This window comes from Prionailurus bengalensis, chromosome A1, assembly GCF_016509475.1.
Source record: "Prionailurus bengalensis isolate Pbe53 chromosome A1, Fcat_Pben_1.1_paternal_pri, whole genome shotgun sequence".
Lineage (NCBI taxonomy): Eukaryota > Metazoa > Chordata > Mammalia > Carnivora > Felidae > Prionailurus > Prionailurus bengalensis.
The window spans coordinates 203,706,326-203,724,959 of record NC_057343.1 but is presented as its reverse complement, the minus strand read 5'-3'; the positions used below and the strand labels follow the sequence as shown (position 1 = coordinate 203,724,959).

The 18,634-nt window shown below is 37.1% G+C and overlaps 1 protein-coding gene across 1 annotated transcript in view; it reads right to left on the bottom strand.

Moving 5' to 3' along the window:
• The window catches only part of HCN1 (hyperpolarization activated cyclic nucleotide gated potassium channel 1), a 390,638-nt gene extending 372,223 nt beyond the window's left edge, over nucleotides 1-18,415 (bottom strand). The window contains exon 1 of the mRNA XM_043598841.1: nucleotides 17,968-18,415. Within this exon, the coding sequence (XP_043454776.1) occupies nucleotides 17,968-18,374 (407 nt within the window). The 5' untranslated portion in view covers nucleotides 18,375-18,415. The remainder of the gene's footprint in view (nucleotides 1-17,967) is intronic.
• Nucleotides 18,416-18,634: the final 219 nt, after the last annotated feature.

Genomic DNA, 18,634 nt, shown 5'->3' with positions numbered 1-18,634 from the left:
TACTAGATTTAGAAACAAGGAGATTAAATGACATTTATAAGATTTATTGTTTGGCTGGTTTGTTGTTTGTTTTCTGTTTTGGGGGTGTTTTCCCCCAGGATTCTGCTCAAATGGAAAGCCAGGTAATGCAGGGTTTAGGAGTAATGCTAAGCAAGGGAGAGAGAGTGAATATAAATTCCTCTTTTCGAAAGTCTGTAAAGGTGAAAAGTGCATTATGAAAGCATCAAAATAACAGAGAGCCAAAGGTTTAATTTTGTGTTAAAGTGTTTTGAGCATGCTTCTTATAGAAAAAGAATTTAAATTGGCCTAAGTTAGAGAGGGTAAATAATAAAATACAGTGTTGAAATATCCATTATTATAGGAAATTCTGATTTTGAAGACTGGAACATCATTTACCTCACTTTTGCAAGAATTTTAAATTAACTCTATTTTTAAACAAATAAGTTGCAGCAGGATTTTCCTTAATTCTTCAGTTATCTCTGTTTTTGTTTTTGTTTCATTCTGTTTGGGATTTAGTTTCTTCAGATTATTTCTATAGCTTCACAGTCCCAATAAGGAAAGGTGGGTTATGAAATAATTGTTTTGGGGTGCAGCGATTCCATTAAGTGGAATATCTTGGTATCAGACCTCAAGAAACCAGAAGGAATGATCTCAGAGGTACAACAGGACTGTAGTTTTAGGGAAATTTCTTGACCATCTGCCACATAAAACTTTACACATTGTTTCCTGCCTTTCCTAGCTTCCTGTTTTTTTTCCAGGAGATTCAAAGTCTAATAACAACTCTCTTAAATTTTCTCAAGCAATTATTATTCAAGTAAACTCCAATTTATAAGCTATCTAATATACAATATTTATATGGCTGTAGATGCAACCTAATGGCAAACATTGACCTTTTTTGTGTAATAGCTATATCTTTCTTCAATAATATTTGTAGCTAAAGTTTTACAGCTTCTTTCTATTCCCATACACCTCCTGATGCCTTCATTATGAGTTTGGCTCTTCATTGCTATTTTCATTTGAATAGTCTGTTCATTTGGTACATAAGCACTATCATTTAAAAGAATATAAAAACATAATGAAAGAAAATTAAAAGTATTTTTAGGAAATAGAATTGTTTTTACTAGTTCTTATGTTTTCTGGAGTACTAAACTTAAGTAGAGCAAAAAAAAAAAGTCATCATAGTTTTATTTCTGTTTTAGTTGACTGCTTGGATAAGGATATTTCAATTCTCAAGATTTACCCTTAACTCTTTAATGTAAAATATTTAGCTTTTTATAAAAAGAAGCAAGCATTTGGAATAATTGTGTTTTTATACATAGAATGCAATCCCACATGGCGAACTAGAAGTGAGCTTTCAGAAAAATGCAGCCAATATTTCGCTAATGGGGCACCATTTCCCATTCAAGACTATCACCTAAATAACTAAGATTCTTATAGTCAGGAAAAGAATATATAAATTCTAACACTACATTTTTTAAAAAGCCAGAGAAAAAGACTGAGTCAACTAGGTCAGGAAATGACTAAATTCCTCTGAGACAAGTGCTTGAGATCCTGGGCTCTGAGCCAGATCCCTGGGTTCAAATCCAAGCTTCTCTACTTAGAAGCTGTCTGACCACCTATCCGCTCCATAATCTGGTTTTCTAGAATGTAATATGACACAATTAATAAATGTTGTAGGGTTGCTCAAAGGATTCAGTAAGATAATAAAGACACTTAAAACAGTGTCTGGCAGTTAGAATTTAGCAGATAATCCTGCATTTTGACTCTTTGTATTTGTAGAATAAACCACTGGCTATTTCTTGTCCTTTGCATGACCAGTGAAAACATTTCAATGGTAATTATTTCCCCCACTAAGTTAATGTAAAAGTAACTGTGATAGAAATGTTTAAAATCTTGATTTATTGTGGACATTTAAGTCAACAGAATAGCATGCCTTTCAAAGAAACAATGGACACTATTTCCAGGCACACAAACTGCATATTTTGTGAACTTCATTCAAACTCAGATAAAGTAAAACCACCTTCCATCTAGTTATTGAAGATGAAAAGAATTTGAGGCTGTGCGAGTGATCACCTTGTTTAAATACTTGATAAGAGAAAGAATATAAAACTACAAAAATATGTATTTTTTTTAAAAAAAAAATCACAGTTAGTGACATTATGTTTCTAAGAAGGAATTTTATTTTCAAATATCATTAGCTTCCAAATATCACTTTACATGGTTGTATTTCCTAGTCATTAAATGTTTACAGCAATGTGCTTGTGGTATCTGTCGCACTGATTTAAAAATACATTTTGGTCATTACTATCTCTTGCTGTTTGCCTGCAGTGAGCTCTCACATAATTAGGGCTGAATACACTGCACTTTTAAAATTAAACCAAGCCTCTGGGAAAGAATCATGGAAATAGATGGTTAAAGGACACCCAGGCAATTAACAAGCATGATAAAGTTAAAAATTGAAGATAGGAAAGTAGGTTAAGAGCTTTTCTCTCTCTTTCCAACATGATGTGTTGATACAGAAGGAACATAGATTTATTTTACATAGAAAAGGGATATAGAGGCAGTCCACATTTTAGTCAATAGGTAATCCTTTGCTATTTTCTAATGGATTTTTCTACCTTTTAAGCACACAATTCCAAAATAATTCTTGACTTGATTGACTTTTACAACAAGCCTGAAAACTTTATGCTTTTTAGAATCATAACAGGGTAACAATAGACTGATAAAGATTTAAAGGTTAAAAATCTGAGATAATCTCAGCAAATAGTTCTTTTTAACAACAACAAAAAAAATTACATGCAAAAGTGTTGACTACTTGTGATGGTTTGCAACAAAACTCTCAGAAATAAATAGTAAAAAATTATAAAATGTAGCTAATAATTAAATATTATGGCATTAATGCATCATGATTTTCTCTGGTGGCATATATTTTGTACAATTTCCCTATTGGCATTCTTTCCCTCCATTAAAGTCAATCCTCATGTGCCTGTCTTCTTTACTAGACAGAAAGTCTCAGAAAGACTGTTACTCTTTAGTTTCATTTTTTTTTAATATCTAAAGCACCTAATACTCACTGAAAACATATTCAGCATTCAGTAAATACTTACTGAATGAGCGAATTCATGAGTACAATCCTATGTCTTTTAGATAAACCACTATTACTTATTTGTACTTATATATTAATCACTTAAGAGGATAATAGAAGCTGAAAGGAGAATGTAATATTTGTTAAATATTGGTTATGTGTCAAGCATCTTTCACATATTTTATTTTCACTACATCCTTAAGGCAACAGATAGCATTTTCCCAAATTTTACAGACTAGCTTCAAAGAGATTAAACACCTCCTCCAATCAAGTCAAAAGAGTTAAGGTTCTGACTTTTCGGAGCTTATGTCTGGGTCATTTTCCCACCATAAGGTTGCATTATCTTGTGTTGCCTTAACATTATTAGGGTTTTGCTGCAAACACAAATCAGATCTATAAGTAAAACAGAAAGATAAATAGGAATACTACATTTTTTTCATTATAGCCTGATCTTTCTTTTTGAAAATTAATGCCTCTTCTCCTTTTTTCCTTATTGTTATTGTAAAACAGATACAGAAAATAATGACTTATTATAATCAAACATCCTTGAAATCACCACCCAAAACAAGAGGGAGAACTTTATCACCACTCTCCCAGGAAGCCCTTCCCTGTGTACGATCCCAATCACAACCCCCTCGTACCCTCTGAAATAACAGTTCTGCTGGCTTTCATAGTAATTGCTTCCTTGAATTTCTTAATATAGTTTCATCACAATTATGCATCCCTAAATTGCATAGTTTGGTCTGCCTCAAACCTCCACTTTCCCTTCCATCCCATTCTTGTCTTTACTATCTGTCTGCTGAAGAAACTGGGTGAGAGGCCCATCGATTCCCCAACACTGGATTTTGCTGATTACATGTACAAGTTCAGCATGTTCCTCTGACCTTTGTATTTCCCGAAGTTTGGCACCGGGACCCAGAGGTCATATGAGATTCAGATTCCATTCCATTGGCAAAACTACACGTGGTGTATGTTCTTTTATCAAGAACATGCAAAATTTAATTTTGCTCTTTTTTGTTATTAGTGGCCACTGATGCTCAACCTTTAGATGCATTAATTGAATGAGGATGGTAAAATGGCAGTTGTCTAATAATATCCTTACTTTTTCATCTATTAACTTTAACAATTTTATGAAGATACTCTTTTCCTCCTCTACTATTTGGTTACATATTGGTTCAGATAATATAGGAAAGCAGGATAAATGCTTGATTTCTTCCCTTTTATTTACCCAAATTTCGAGGTAAAGAATTAAGTCTCTATGAGTTTCAGAGGTTAAGCATTTTTTGTATCATTATGAACTCAAACATCTGCTGAGTTTGAATCTGTTGAAATTCTCACCCTTTTTGAAGCTCATCTTGGCTTTTTCAAGTTGACTCCTGATTCTTTTTTATATTACCCTAGTAGTCTTTGATAATTCCCTTACTATCTGGTATGTCAAGTTGTTCCAGGCCCTTAATATGTACTTCCTGCCCCAGACCTGGGATCAGCCATCTTTTCTCCTGAAATTACTGCAGAGCTTTTGCTATTGGATTGTGTGACTCCCACCCCAGTTTTGGCTGTATCTCCAACAAATACCTGTTGGGTATGGGGGAAGTCTGCCTATTCTCTGGTTTATCAGATGACCTTGATTCTCATTACTTCCTTCTTTCAACCTACATGGAAGTTCAAAAAAAAGGTCTTGCAAAAAAAAAGATCTCATCCCAGTCTGTTTATTTTTTAGGTTCATGGGGATAATTTTGCTATAAATGTTATTCATGTGTTTTGTTTGTGCTATCTATCTGCTCTATTTTTATGCACAAAAACTAAGCTACCATTATCTTCTAAGACTCAAGTTGCCTTTCATTTTAAAAATTATGTCAACTTCAATTTTCTCGTATCAAGATCTATGGTATCCTTTCCATTAACATTACACAGGGATCAATTTAACCGTGCTGATTCAGAAAATTTTGCATTGGATTTTTTTTAAGTTTGATGAACACAGTAAAAGAACCTACTTACCACAGAGCCAAAGTTCAAAATTAATCCTCTTTCAAAACACAGACTCAATATTTTATTAATTATACCTATAGAGACAGTTCTAATTTCCAATCCTTGCACAACAGGACTTGACATGTGTACTCTTATACTAGGCAACAAAACTGGGTAAAAGAAAAAAATAAAAACATGATACATAAAAAAAAGTAGTGTCATTCTTAATGTCATTGCCCAAAGAGATATATTTTCAGCTCTATTTTGATGAAAATAGCATTGATTCCAAAGGCAATGACATTTAAATAGCATTTATGGGGCTGTAAAACAAGAGTCATCCCAAAATATCCACAAAATATATTCCCAATTTTTTAAACTACATAAAAACATACATTACAATACACAGAATTAATGCAAGTATGGATGCATATTATTTTAAATAGCTTCAACCTTTATTTCTCAGTATATGTTTCTGTGTGTTAGGTTGGCCTATCTGCACTACATTAAAGTATTTCTTTTTTTTTTTTTCTGTAAGAAATGTAGGGAAAAGACCAGCTCGTTGTTGAAAATTGTGTATAAAAACTAGGATTGAGCATAATGTTGCTAAGATTTCTTCATTCACTCATATTCATCGAATGCCTACTTTGTGCCATACATGGATCTAGCCTTAGAAATACAGTACTTTATATTAGGGTTTATATTTAAGCCCCTAAGTAAGGCTTAATTATAGATTAGGAAAGATAATAATCAAATTAGATAAACAAAAAATTTAGTATAATAAATTGTAATAACTTCTATGAAGAAAAGACAGGGCAGAGATATGGGGAATAATTGATAAGCAGGGGTTTGAGACAGGGTTGAAATTTTACTCAGGTTGTATCTGTTTGTATCTTTCTCCTATCTGTTTGTATCTTTCTCCCTAAGTATTGTAGGGATCATCCTATTTGCAAAACATGTCACAATTTTTCTGCCAGATAATTTACTAGCCTATACATTTTCAAGAACTTTTTATAAGGGTCAAATAGACCTTCAGAAAGCCTGCAACAATCTACACAGTCTCTAGAGTATTATGTTGGGAAGCTCTGGCCGTGGCAACAGGATTAAATAATTCACTAATACTTTTCTAGGTATTCTGATTTCAGTTGTTTTTATCTTTTATAAGTTTAAAATTATTTGGATTTCATTTTACTGAAATCTGAGGAGAATGGATTTTACTCAACTGTTTTAGTTGATTAATACTACTTATCGTATCATTTATCCTTTAATATATGGATTTGAATTTTTTTTCAAATATCAAATTCAGGTAGTTTATATTTTTGGCTCTTATAGCTGGTGATTCTTTTTATATTATATATCCTCAATCATGGTTGTTAAAATGTAGAAAACGTACTGATATATTTTAAAATATTTATCTTACAATCAGCCACCCTATGAACTTTACAGTTAGCTTGATCATCTCTCAGTTGATTTGATCGGATGTTTTGTTTTGTTTTGTTTTGTTTTTAGTTTATTTATTTCTTTTGAGAGAGAGTGAGTGAGTGAGGGGAGGGGCAGAGAGACAGGGAGAGAGAGATTCCCAAGCCGGTTCTGCTTTGTCAGTGCAGAGCCTGACATGCGACTCAAACCTGTGAACCATGAGATCATGACCTGAGCTGAAACAAAAAGTTGGACGCTTAACTGACTGAGCCACCCAGGCATCCCTCAATCAGCTTTTCAAAGCAGGTAAACATCATCTACAAAAAATCATCTAGTGTCCTCTCATCCCAACTGTTTCTCGCTATCACTTTGTGCACTGACTTTACTGCACTGACTGACCTATCAAGAACAAACATCTATTCAATCCCTGCTGACCACGTATCTAGCCTCAGAACTAAGCTGTTTGGTTGACAGGGAATTCTCTGCCCCTTGAGACAAGTCTTCCTAGCCTCAGTTCTAATTCTTCAATGGCTTGTCCAAACGAAACTCTGTCTCTAGCTATCTCCTACCCATTGTTTTTAGTATCATATTTCTGTGTAAAAATATTAGATAGTTCAGGAAGTCTTAAGCTGGAGGCCAAAAATAAATGTGCTTGCAGGGAACCACAAACCTCTTGAAATCACAGATAAAATGTTGTGAATATATGCACTTTTCTAGGACAGAGGATCCACAGCTTTCATTTGATTCTTAAAGTATTCTATGAGCCTGACAACCTGACAGTCACTAATGGACAGGCATGAATGATTAGCTTAACCAATAATTACAGCTTACAGAATCCCTGGGTTATTTATATTGTTCAGTACAGATACAACCATAACTAGGCAGTTTCAGCATGTACCTCTGCCGTTCTATAAACCAAAAAAATACATCTGAATCCAAGACTGTCTCCAATCTTCAACCTAATTCACTTACATGATTATTCAAAACAAATACCCAATTTATTGCTCAGAACAAATAACCTTTCTAAAAATAATCATTTAAATAATGAATAACTTCTCTATAGAAAAAATAAGGAGTACTCATTTTCCCTGTAAGTACCACCAATATAACACTCAACATTCATTTTCTCAGCTCCTACTCACATCTCTCAACTAAGATTGCATAATTTTTAATAAGGTATATCATCTTTAAAAAAACAAGGCTAACACATTCTGCAAGGGTAATAAGTGACATCTGCTCAAAAATGAGGTAAAGACATTAAAATCATCCTTTTAAATTTGCAATCTTTCTTATATTTCCAAATAACCATTTTTCATAGACTATTAAATTTGACAATAAAAAAATGAAAGAATTTAGCAAGTTATGAATCATTTTATTTGGCTCCTATATAACGTTTAACTGATTTGAAATAAGATACCAAATGGTTTAACTATGCCATTTCCTAACGAAAATAAAGATTAACAGGAAGGAGTACATGCAACTCAATGCCATTAGAATTTCCCCTAAAAGCTATTCTAAATGTTCAGTACGATAGCATTCTATACCAACTTTGAAGATAATAATGGTGTATCTGCAAAGTTTTACAGATAGAGGATGCATTAGAAGTTTTCCAGTGCTAATTGCCTCATGAGTGAAGCTATTTCATATAGCACACACAAAACCTACCATTGTACATCAGGGTTTCTGCCGCCGAGACTTAACAAGATAAAAAGAAATCAGAACAGCCTAATGCTTCTATGGCCCTGTCTTCACAGACACTTTTGCTTTAAAGAATTCTGAAGATTGTCAAGTAGGTGCGAAGAGAGTATTTTCTTTTCTCAAATAGTTCACACTCCTTAATTCCGTTTCAAATTTACTTTCATGATAATAGCTAACAATTACATAGCATTAAGTGCAGAGCATAATTTCTAAGCACCGTGTATCTAGACACTATAAAAATATTTATAATATCAACATAAAATATGTATCGCTCCAACAACGTGATAAGATACATATGCTATTTTCCTCATTTTATAATTGAAAAAACTAAAACCCAGAATTTTGGAGACTGCTACATTATCATTTAGCTTACAGTATTTTTTCCCACTTCTTGATATGTAAATTTCTCTTTGAACAATCTTTGTATTGTCTTCTGACCCAGCTTCTGTGTGGAGACCCTTTGTGGGGTCTTCTCCTTCCCTGATGCTGAGCATTCTGTGAGTTTCTCAGAAAAGACATTTCACTTCCTGCTATCTGGAAACTTTTGTTTAAAATGTCCCTGTTAATTCCATATGTCCCTTTTCACACTTGTTCTCATTTTGAAACTGTTTTTTATAGATTTTGACCTGATGAGTTATCCTTTATTTTATTCATTACATGTTCTGTTCTTTCTTCTTTTTGCCCTAATTCTGAGAGGTTTCCTAGACTTCATGTGCCAACTTCTTATATGTGAGCACTTTTTGAAAAAAATTTTCTGGATACTCTTTTCACAGCATATTGTTCTTGTTGTCTTCCATAAAATATCTTCCTGAAGACATAATTTATAGACTATTTTTAATAATGTAATTTCCCTTAACCCCAAATGCCTCTCTGTTCTCTGGACTTTCTTTTGCTCTTGGACTTAGTCTCTCTCTTTTATGATGGAGACTTTTCTCAGAAGACTCATAATGTTTTGCTTACATATCATATTAGATGATAGAATACCAACACATAATTACAGTCTCTATGTACATATGTAAGGCTTTTTGAAAAATCGTTAGATAATGAACAAGAATTTTTACTGGAAGATCTTGAAATGTCTCCCATTGGATATAGTTTTCTTGTGTCCTGCTTGGGGAGAATTGGCCTGACTCCAAACATTCTAATGTTAAGACTGAAAGTTCTATATTCACTAGGAAGTGAATTTCAGCCTGGCTTTCCTGGAAACTGCTTCTTAACTGGTACCTCATGTCCTAAGCACCTCTGGGGCTCAGTGGTGAAGAATCCTGGAAGTAAAATATAATTTCTCCATTAGCTTCTGTATTTTCCAAAATATTTTTGAGATCTCTTGTTCTCTGTTTTCTCCTCTTTCTTCTATTTATCTATCTATCTGTGTGTCTTCTCATATTATTTTGGAATGGTTTCAAGAGGTAGGAAGAATAAATGATTAGGTTTAATCCATAATGTTTCCTTGCAGGTTAGGAGAATTACTTATACTAGCAGCCTTGCTTCCTTTTAGGTTGGAGTGACAGAATTAAGATTCAGAAGAGCTGAATTCCTGGCCCAGTTCTTACTATCTATGTCACCATGTTCATGCTACTTAATGTTCCTGCAGTTTCATTTAGTCATCTGCACGCTGGGCAGGGAAATGTAATGGTTGTGACATGTCCTTGCAGGTGGCAGTGGGGAGTGGATGCTAGGTGTTGCTTTAGGGAAAGGAAGAGCTTTCTTTATCTGGATTTACTAATTTTAAGATTAATTGTGTGCACACCCTGGTTGCAGACTAATTAGTTGTCTATTCATTCAATAACATTTGTTAAAAGTCTGTATGCTGACCCAGTGATTTCAATTCTAAGATAAATGAAAATACATCTCCTCACAAGAAACTGTACAAGAATGTTCACATCAGTGGTATTCACAGTGGCTGAAAGGTAGAAACAATGCAGATGTGCATCAACTGATGAATGGATAAACAAATCTGGTATAGCCATACAACAGAACAGTCTTCCGCAAAAGAGAAAGTGCTGAAACATGCTACAGCATGGATGAGACTTGAAAATATGCTAAGTGAAAGAAGCGAATAACAAAAGACTACACATTATATCATCTCATTGACATGAAATGTCCAGAAAAAAACAATGTCTGGAGGCAGAAAGTAGATTGCTGACTGCTTACAGCAATGGGGGCAGGAAGGAAGGGGAGAGAGAAATGAGTGCTAATAGGTAGGGGTTCCTACTTGGAGTGATAAAATTTTCTAAAATTGGTTTGGGTAATGGCTGTACAACTCTGTGAACATACTAGAAAAAATTCAATCATATACTTTAAATGAGTGAATTATACTGTAACTGAATTATAGCTCAAAAAGCTGTTAAAAATAAAGCATCTGAGAAAATTGAAGCAGGAAAACAATCTCTTATGTGTAGTTTAATGGCATTAGAAATACAAAATTGAGTAATATAGGTGAGGTCATGGAATATAAATTCTAATGGAGGGACATAAATAAAATAAATATAACTATAAATTCCAATGAAAGAAGAGACCCAGATAGAAAACTAAATGGGGGCGGGGGGGGGGGAAGCTGAGGGTGATCACAGTGATTAAATGAAAATCCAAATGACAAGGAGAAACTAGGTGTGATGCAAAATGACAGAAAGTAAAAAGAGAATTTTAGACAGTGGGGTTAAATTTCACACCAAAACCTCTGTGGTGGGGAGAACTCAGCTTACTGTAGGGGCTGAAAATTTACCCAGGTGTCCAGAAAATAGTGAGGGAGTAAGTTGTGGGTGAGGAGGTTGCATAGATAAACTGAAACTATTCAAGATCTTGTAGCTCATCTTGTAGCTCAAATGTACTGTAAGAGAAATGGGAAGCCTCTAAAGGGTTTTAAGCGGCATGATATTATTAGACATTAAGTAATATTATTTGCTTTTCAAGATCACTCTTGCTACTCTATGACAAATATAGTTTTGACTTTCTGTCCTAAAACTACTTGTGCACATCTAAACAGAAATCTCAGCAACACTGATAAACCTATGTCACTCACAATTTTAAAAAGTGCCTCTGGGTGCCTAGGTGGCTCAGTCAGAGGAGCATCTGACTCTTGATCTCCACTAAGGTCATGATTTCACAGTTCGTGGGATCGAATCCTGTATCGGGCTCTGCGCTGACAGCACAGAGCCTGCTTGAAATTCTCTCTCTCTCTCTCTCTCTCTCTCTCTCTCTCTCTCTGCCCTTCCCCCACTCACATGCTCGCTTGCTCCTCTCTCTCGCTCTCAAAATAAATAAACATTTTTGTTTAAAAAAAAAAGTGTCTCAACCAGTGGCAATGTTAATTGGTAAAGTCAATATGTATAGAATCTCTAAAATGTTCACAGTCAGTAATTCCATTCCCTGGACTGTCCAATATAATGAAGAGTAATATATAAAGATGTTCACTGCAGCACTATTTAACCTGAAAGTACAAAATCTGTAAATAGTTGCTAATTCTGTATATGTGTAATTAGCCTGACTTCTTTAGAATTGTAGCTAATGTCTTAAAAATAAAAACAAGTCTACATAAATAAGATGGTCCAATTATAAATCCAGGACATGTATAATTTTGCTACTTTGCTTTAACCAAGTGGTCAGTTACTATGTGAAATGGCTGAAGATTATTATGGGGAAATTAACTATTAAACTTGAAAAGGGCCATGACATCCATTTTTGTCATTCAAACTTGGGTGAAAGTGTCAGGTAAACGTTCAACTAAAAAATAATCAACATCAATATATATGCTGTGTGCATATAATCGTGTACAGAGGTCCTTGAATAGTTTCATTCCACATGCACAACGCGCACGCACACACACACACACACACACACACACACACACATCACAGATAATTAATAGCATCAGAATGGTTTCTTTTGCAATAACACAGATAATACCAGGATGCACCAGGGAGCATCACCATATTCCCTTGATTTTTTTTTTTTTGAAAAAAAAATAATGGTAAGTTGTGTATCAAGATGCCTTCACAAAGAAATTTATTTGTAGAAGAAAAGTATTCAGTCTAAGTAAAAACAGTCTTTTTTCCTAGTATATGCAGATTTTTTCTTCATTATCACCACCTCTGCTGCCTAACTCATAGTTTGTTACTTCTTTGTACAAAATAATAAAACGAAAATTTGTCACAGACTCTGAAAACATTCAGCACTCTTCATTGTGGTGCTATGGTTTGCCATAATTTGTATTTTAATTATAAGAAACTATATTTGAAAGTCCTTACTCTTAACCCATTACTTACTTGTCTCTAAGTAATGAAGTGAATTATCTGCTAAAGAAAAGAATTACACTTAGAGTGGCAAAATGTTCACATAAGCATCACATCAGATATATTTTGCCTGCCTCTTACTCACTTTGGGATATAGGTTCATTGAATAATGAATAATGCAGAATTACAAATACTACTTAAATTGCTTTTTGGTGTTGGTGTTGCTTCAGTTTGTGGTTTTTGACCAAGTAGATATAGCTTAATTAGATTTTGTTAAATGAGCTTTTGATAATGAGTAATGTATTATTCTAATGCATTTAAAATTCTTGCATTACTCATCAACATTCAAGTTCATAAATACAAGTCAACATAATTAAATGTGAATTGGTAAAAATGCATCTGCCCAAAGATTCTCAGTTTATAATAAGTCCCAAAAGTAGGTTTAAAGGGAAAGTTGCTCAGAAAAAAAATGCAAAACATCTTGTAACATTTTAATAGTATAATGTCACACTAATATCTATCAAATGCAATTAAATAGTGAAACATCAAATAAAATTTAAAGTTTTGCAACTTAAATGGATACTAAGAAAAAGTAATGGAATAAAGTCATACTTCCAAATCATTTCACTTTAATTGGGCCTAACAGTTGGTAGAGTCACTAGGAAAAACTTAATTGAATTTATAAGATATAAAAAGTTTCACCCAACAGAGAAAATAAATAAATTCTTATGGTTAATTTTGGCTGTGTTGATGTGGAAAACAAATAAAAGGAGCATTGCTGGGAGCGTACAGATTGCATTTAGCACAAAGATAACATAACAGTAGGCTAATTAGTCCTTAAACCCCAGAAGGTTGAATTGTTTTTTCCTGAGAAGCTCCTAGAAACAAAGGCCTGTCTCTGACTTACCGTGTAATATGGGCGAAGCCTCCCTTCACTAATGAACATATCAGTGACCTCTGACATCACTATTATTGTGGCTGCAACACGAAGCAGAGATGGAAGGCCAGAAATGGCAATAGCTTCAGGAGGTGACTCCCGTCTCTAGGGTCCTTGTGTACTTACGACACAATAAGCCTTTCGTACCGTTGTTCATACTAATTGATGAAAAGTAGTGGAAGAAATAACAAGCCAAGATATAAAATCTCCTCCCTTACCAGAGGCAAGATGTTGGCCGACAATATATATGAAATGGGAACATTATCTATAAAAGAGCCCTATATATAAGTGTGACCCAGGAAAATAATGTCAGAATCCCTGAAATGGCAAATAGTCTGGGGATAAATTCTTCCAAGGTAAATTACTCAGATAATAAAAACCATCCAGAAAAGTCCTCTATTCCTTCAATCCATTTGAATGATTATGTCATAACTATAGATTAGCTGTGAAAGCACAATGCTAGGCCAGAGTCACCTTTTTATTAAATAAATAAAAAATAAAATTTTAGCTAATAAATATATAATCACTGTTAGTAATCTCAAGAAAAATCACATTTAACCTCCTAATTAGATATTTCTTTTTGTGTGTGTGGTACACATGAAACTCAGCAAGACTGAGACTGTGTCCTTACTACACAAAGACCAGTATAATTTTACTTTTTTCTTTTTGGTTTTTTTAAGCTTATTTATTTATTTTGAGAGCAAGAGAGAAAGAGAGAGAAGATGCATTTACAAGTGGGGGAGGGGCAGAGAGACGGGGAAGAGAGATTTTTTTTTAAAGATAATTTATTGTCAAATTGGCTCCCATATAACACCAAGTGCTCATCCCAATAAGTGCCCTCTTCAATGCCCATCACCCACTTTCCCCTCTCCCCCACCCCCCATCAACCCTCAGTTTGTTCTCTGTATTTTAAGAGTCTCTTATGGTGGAAGAGAGAATTTCAAGCAGGCTCCACACTGTCAGCACAGAGCCTGAGGCAGGGCTCAAAATCACAAATGGCGAGATCATGACCTGAGCCAAGATCAAGAGTCGGCCGCCACTTAACTGATTAAGTCAGCCAGGTGCTCCTACTTTTACTTTTTAAGTAACTATATTTTCCCTAGTTTGGATGATTACATACCATGGTATAGACAAAAACATAAGATTTTAATTTTTTTTTACTAAACTCTCTAGCTCCCACCCAGTTATTTCTAAAAACGAACAAACAAAGAGAAAAAAACAAGTCTTACAAGACTAAAATCAAAGGCTATGTTCCTTCTGGAGGCTCTAGGGGAGAATCCACTCCTTGCCGTTTCCAGCTTTTAGACACTGAATGCACTCTTTGACTCCTGGGACATCACTGTGATCTCTGCTTCCATCATCACATCTCCCTTTCTGCCACCCGGTTATTTCTAACAGTTTTGGTAGTATTTGACTCTTCTTTAGTCCCTGAAGGCTTCTAACATCATCCTCTCCTGAGAAAGAAGGGAAATACAGAGCCTCTGCCCTACTTACACCGGAGATAGGAGAAAACTACGTGCCAGACACAGCAATAGCTCTCTTGGGCAGGTGAGAGAAGCACCTAGTTAGCTCTGCGGGAGTCTCAGTGGGAGCAAAGCCCAGGAAGTGGAAAAGGCCTTGGCTCAGAAGTCATCCTAAAAAGGGACACTGGATCACCAGCACAGTGGTAAAGTCCTGACCTACCCCGGAGTGGCAGACTCCCCTACATTCAGCAGGATGGGACTGACCAAAGAGCAGAATGAGTAAACTTTCTTGGCCATGCAAAAGCTTATGAAAGTATCAAGTTAAAAAAGAAAAAAAAAAACACTTTATTTCAGTATCTCCCACCCCTCCATGGAAACTGATTCTTAAGTGTCACTTTCTCGGTTGCTGAATTGTTACTGAACATCAGTTTGGCATTGTAGGAATCATAGCGAAGCCCTGCCCTTAAAGTGTCTTCTTCAGGAAAGAGCCTGAGGTGAACAGATCATAACCATAACATTTCTACTATGTTAGAGATTTTTCCCATATTTCTTGTCCTTTAGGAAAAAAAGTACTGCCAGAGTTTTGTCTTTCTTATTTCTGCTTTTTCCGTTACATTATCCTGACGTGTTATATAGGTTTTGAGAAATCTTATTGATATCATATAAAAATGTTAATGAAATAATAATAAGATTTAAATGTCTTGACATAGGCAAATAAGTATTTACATCATTACTTTCTTAGTTTTTTTCTTTTGGAAAAACATATATTGTAATTGCGAGTTTTAAAATCTATCTTTTTCAGACACCTTCCAGTTAGAAACCTAAACCTAGTAATTGTTTAATTTGTGTCTGACATTTCCTTTCATCCAGTTATGCAAGAGAAAATCCAGTATTGCAAACTACTCCACACTGGATTTTGTTTAGAGTATTACCTCACTTTTTAATCATTTCTCATTTATTTGAAGTGCATGGTAAAAGTTAACCATCATCTGATCTCAATTTATTTCTTAGTCACTTTTTTTGTTGTTTGATATTTGTCTCAGATGATTCACTTGAGAAAATGTGGAGAATCTTTAATTTCATGAATTTCATTCACTCAAAAGATTCTGGCACACTATTCCAATTCCTGAAAGGTGGCCCTATGTTTTTATTCAGTAGGAGGTAGTTTAATTATGTACCATGTGCCACATTTTGAAAAGTGTAGTCTCTTTTTACATTGTTCAAGAAATAAAAGTAAAAGTAATCAAAAGGGATCACTCAATTGAGGTAAAATAAATAAAGTGTAGCATTTTATTTGCATGTGAACAGTGAACCACATATATTACTGGAAACGCCATGCTTACTTTTGTTATTAAGGCTGAAGCCTGTTTCCTTGTAAAGTTTTTCTCATGAAAGAAAAAAAAAGGGTACTAGGTTGCAACATATTTCCACTGAGGATTGAGGGAGAGATAGTTTTCTACATTTGATTCTAACCTTTAAAATTTTAAAGAACATGACAGTCTAATGTGCCTTAAAACAAGGTCATTTATAAGTCTGCTTACCTTCCTGAGGGAGGAAACGTGGCAGTTTATTTAGATCCTTTTCAACGTAAACATTCTTACAATCTAACTCTTAATTTGCTATAGACTATAAATGTCATTACATTCTATAAGTCCTCCTTTGGACTTTGTTACATGTTTTGGTAAATAAGAACCTTAAAATGATACACTTCCTAAAAGCCATTCACTCTATGCATAAATAATAGACGCTACTGATTTCTGAGACAATATATAAAATTCAAAGAAGGTGAAGACGTTCACTCCCAGGCTTAGTGCGGCAGGAGTTTGGGTTTTCCAAAGCTAATGTCATTCAGAACTGTGGACAGCTCCTGTGGAGGCATGGAGTCGATGGCAATTTCCCTTAAACATAACTCAAAGTAATGCTGCTTTTTATCGCTATCTTTGATTGCTGTTTAATAGACGCCTATTAAATCGGCTTAATTTGCACATATACTCTTTTTCACTGACTCTTTTTCTTTTTCGAATGAATTCACTTAGAAAGAAAGAAAGAAAGAAAGAAAGAAAGAAAGAAAGAAAGAAAGAAAAGAAAAGGCAAGCCACCCTGAGTTTTAGAATTTAAATGGAAAACCCAACCTTATTCGGAAGCTGCAGCGTGTGCGCACGTTAATAAGAGGATCTACTTCACGACCTTCATTTGATAATCTCTAAACATGCTTATAACCGAATACATACTTGGGCGACAAATAAGATCGGGAAACGTCTTAATTTTAATTCTCCGAAGCAGTTTCCCTGGCGGACAGCTCTCCTCCTGCCCTAGTTCCCGGGCTGGGAAATGGGAAAGAGATTTCCGAAACAGACTTGTAGTCAAGGTCAAGAAAGGGTGTCTCTCAGTCTCAGGGAGGGGGCTCTGGAAACGCCCCCTGTCTGTTTCTGGAACTCAAAGCTTCCTGCCACGCTGCTGCCCAAGCTGGCAGCGCCTGCCCGGCTGAAATCTCAAGTCAGGGACTATCCAAGCGCAAATTGCCCTTCCTGAGCCTGCCAGCCACTATTCTGAAGAAATGCATTGAGGATGCCCAGTGCCTATAAGCAGATGAAAAACAGATTAACATTCCCCAGGGGTGAGAGCGGCTGGAACAGCTAGGACTTGTGAGTCACTGTCTCCGCTTGCCCCATCCTCTCCTCAAACCCAGGAGCGCCTTCTTCCCCTTTGGGAAAGGCGGGGGGCAGCGCGAGGATGGGTGTCACCCCAAAGACGACTTTCTGGCCGCTTCCTTACACTCTCAGCTCCGAAGTAAAAGTTTTTTTGTTTTTTGGTTTTTTGTTTTGTTGTTGTTGTTGTCGTTTTTTGGCACAACTTAGCATCCTCCCATCTGGGGGGGGGGGGGGGTCACATCTTCCCCGATGTATCCCCAAAGTTCACAAGGCAAAGGAGGCGAAACCTCCCAGGGATTCCCGGGCAACAGGAGCTCCTCATCCCACCCCCTCCTCGGCGGAAACTAGTTGAAGAGTGGAGCCCGAGCAGCCGGAGTGGAAGCCGCCGGCAGCGCCACCCCCCTCCCGCCCCGCGACCCCTCCCTCCGAGTCCCCGGGCGCCCCCTCCCAGGTGCGGGGACGCGTGTTGGAGGGCGCGCCCGGAAGGGAGGGTGGGGCGGCGGCAGGGAGTCCTCACCTGAAATCGCTGTAAGGGTGGATAATCCAGAAGCCTGCAGTTTTAACCCTTTCCTGCTCCTTTTCCACCGCCTTCTGGCTCCCAAACATGCGGAGGGAGAATTTGTTGACCCCGGGCTGCAGCATGGAGGTGAACTGCCTCTGCATGAAGCCGTACTGCCGCCGGGGGCCCTCGGCGTCCTCGAAGCCCCCGGCCGACTCCTCGCCGCCGCCGCCGCCGCCGTCCACCTTGAAGCACACCGAGTTGCCGTGCTCCTTCGCGCCGGCCCCGCCGCCCCCCGGCGGGGTGCCCAGGCGCTTGTCGGCCGCGGCCGACCCCGCGCCCGTCGCGGGCGCCTTGGCGGGGAAGACGCTGTTGCCATCGTCCCGGCTGTTGGACGAGGAGTTGGGTTTGCCGCCTCCTTCCATGCCCGGGGGACGCGGCCGGCGACGGCGCGGGCTCCAGACCCGCCGGCCGCCCGGCGCCGGGGGCACGAAGCCGAGGGGGCAGGGGCCCGAGCTGGCTGCCGGCGAGCCCGGCTGCCCGTCGCGGCGGCGGCGGCGGCGGCGGCGGCTTCTGCTTCCCGCCCGCGCCGCTGCTCCCTGCGCGCCTCGCTCCCGCCGCCGCCGCTGCCCTCAGTGGCTGCGCTCCCGGTTCCGCCGCGGCTGGTGCTGAGGCTGAGGCTGCC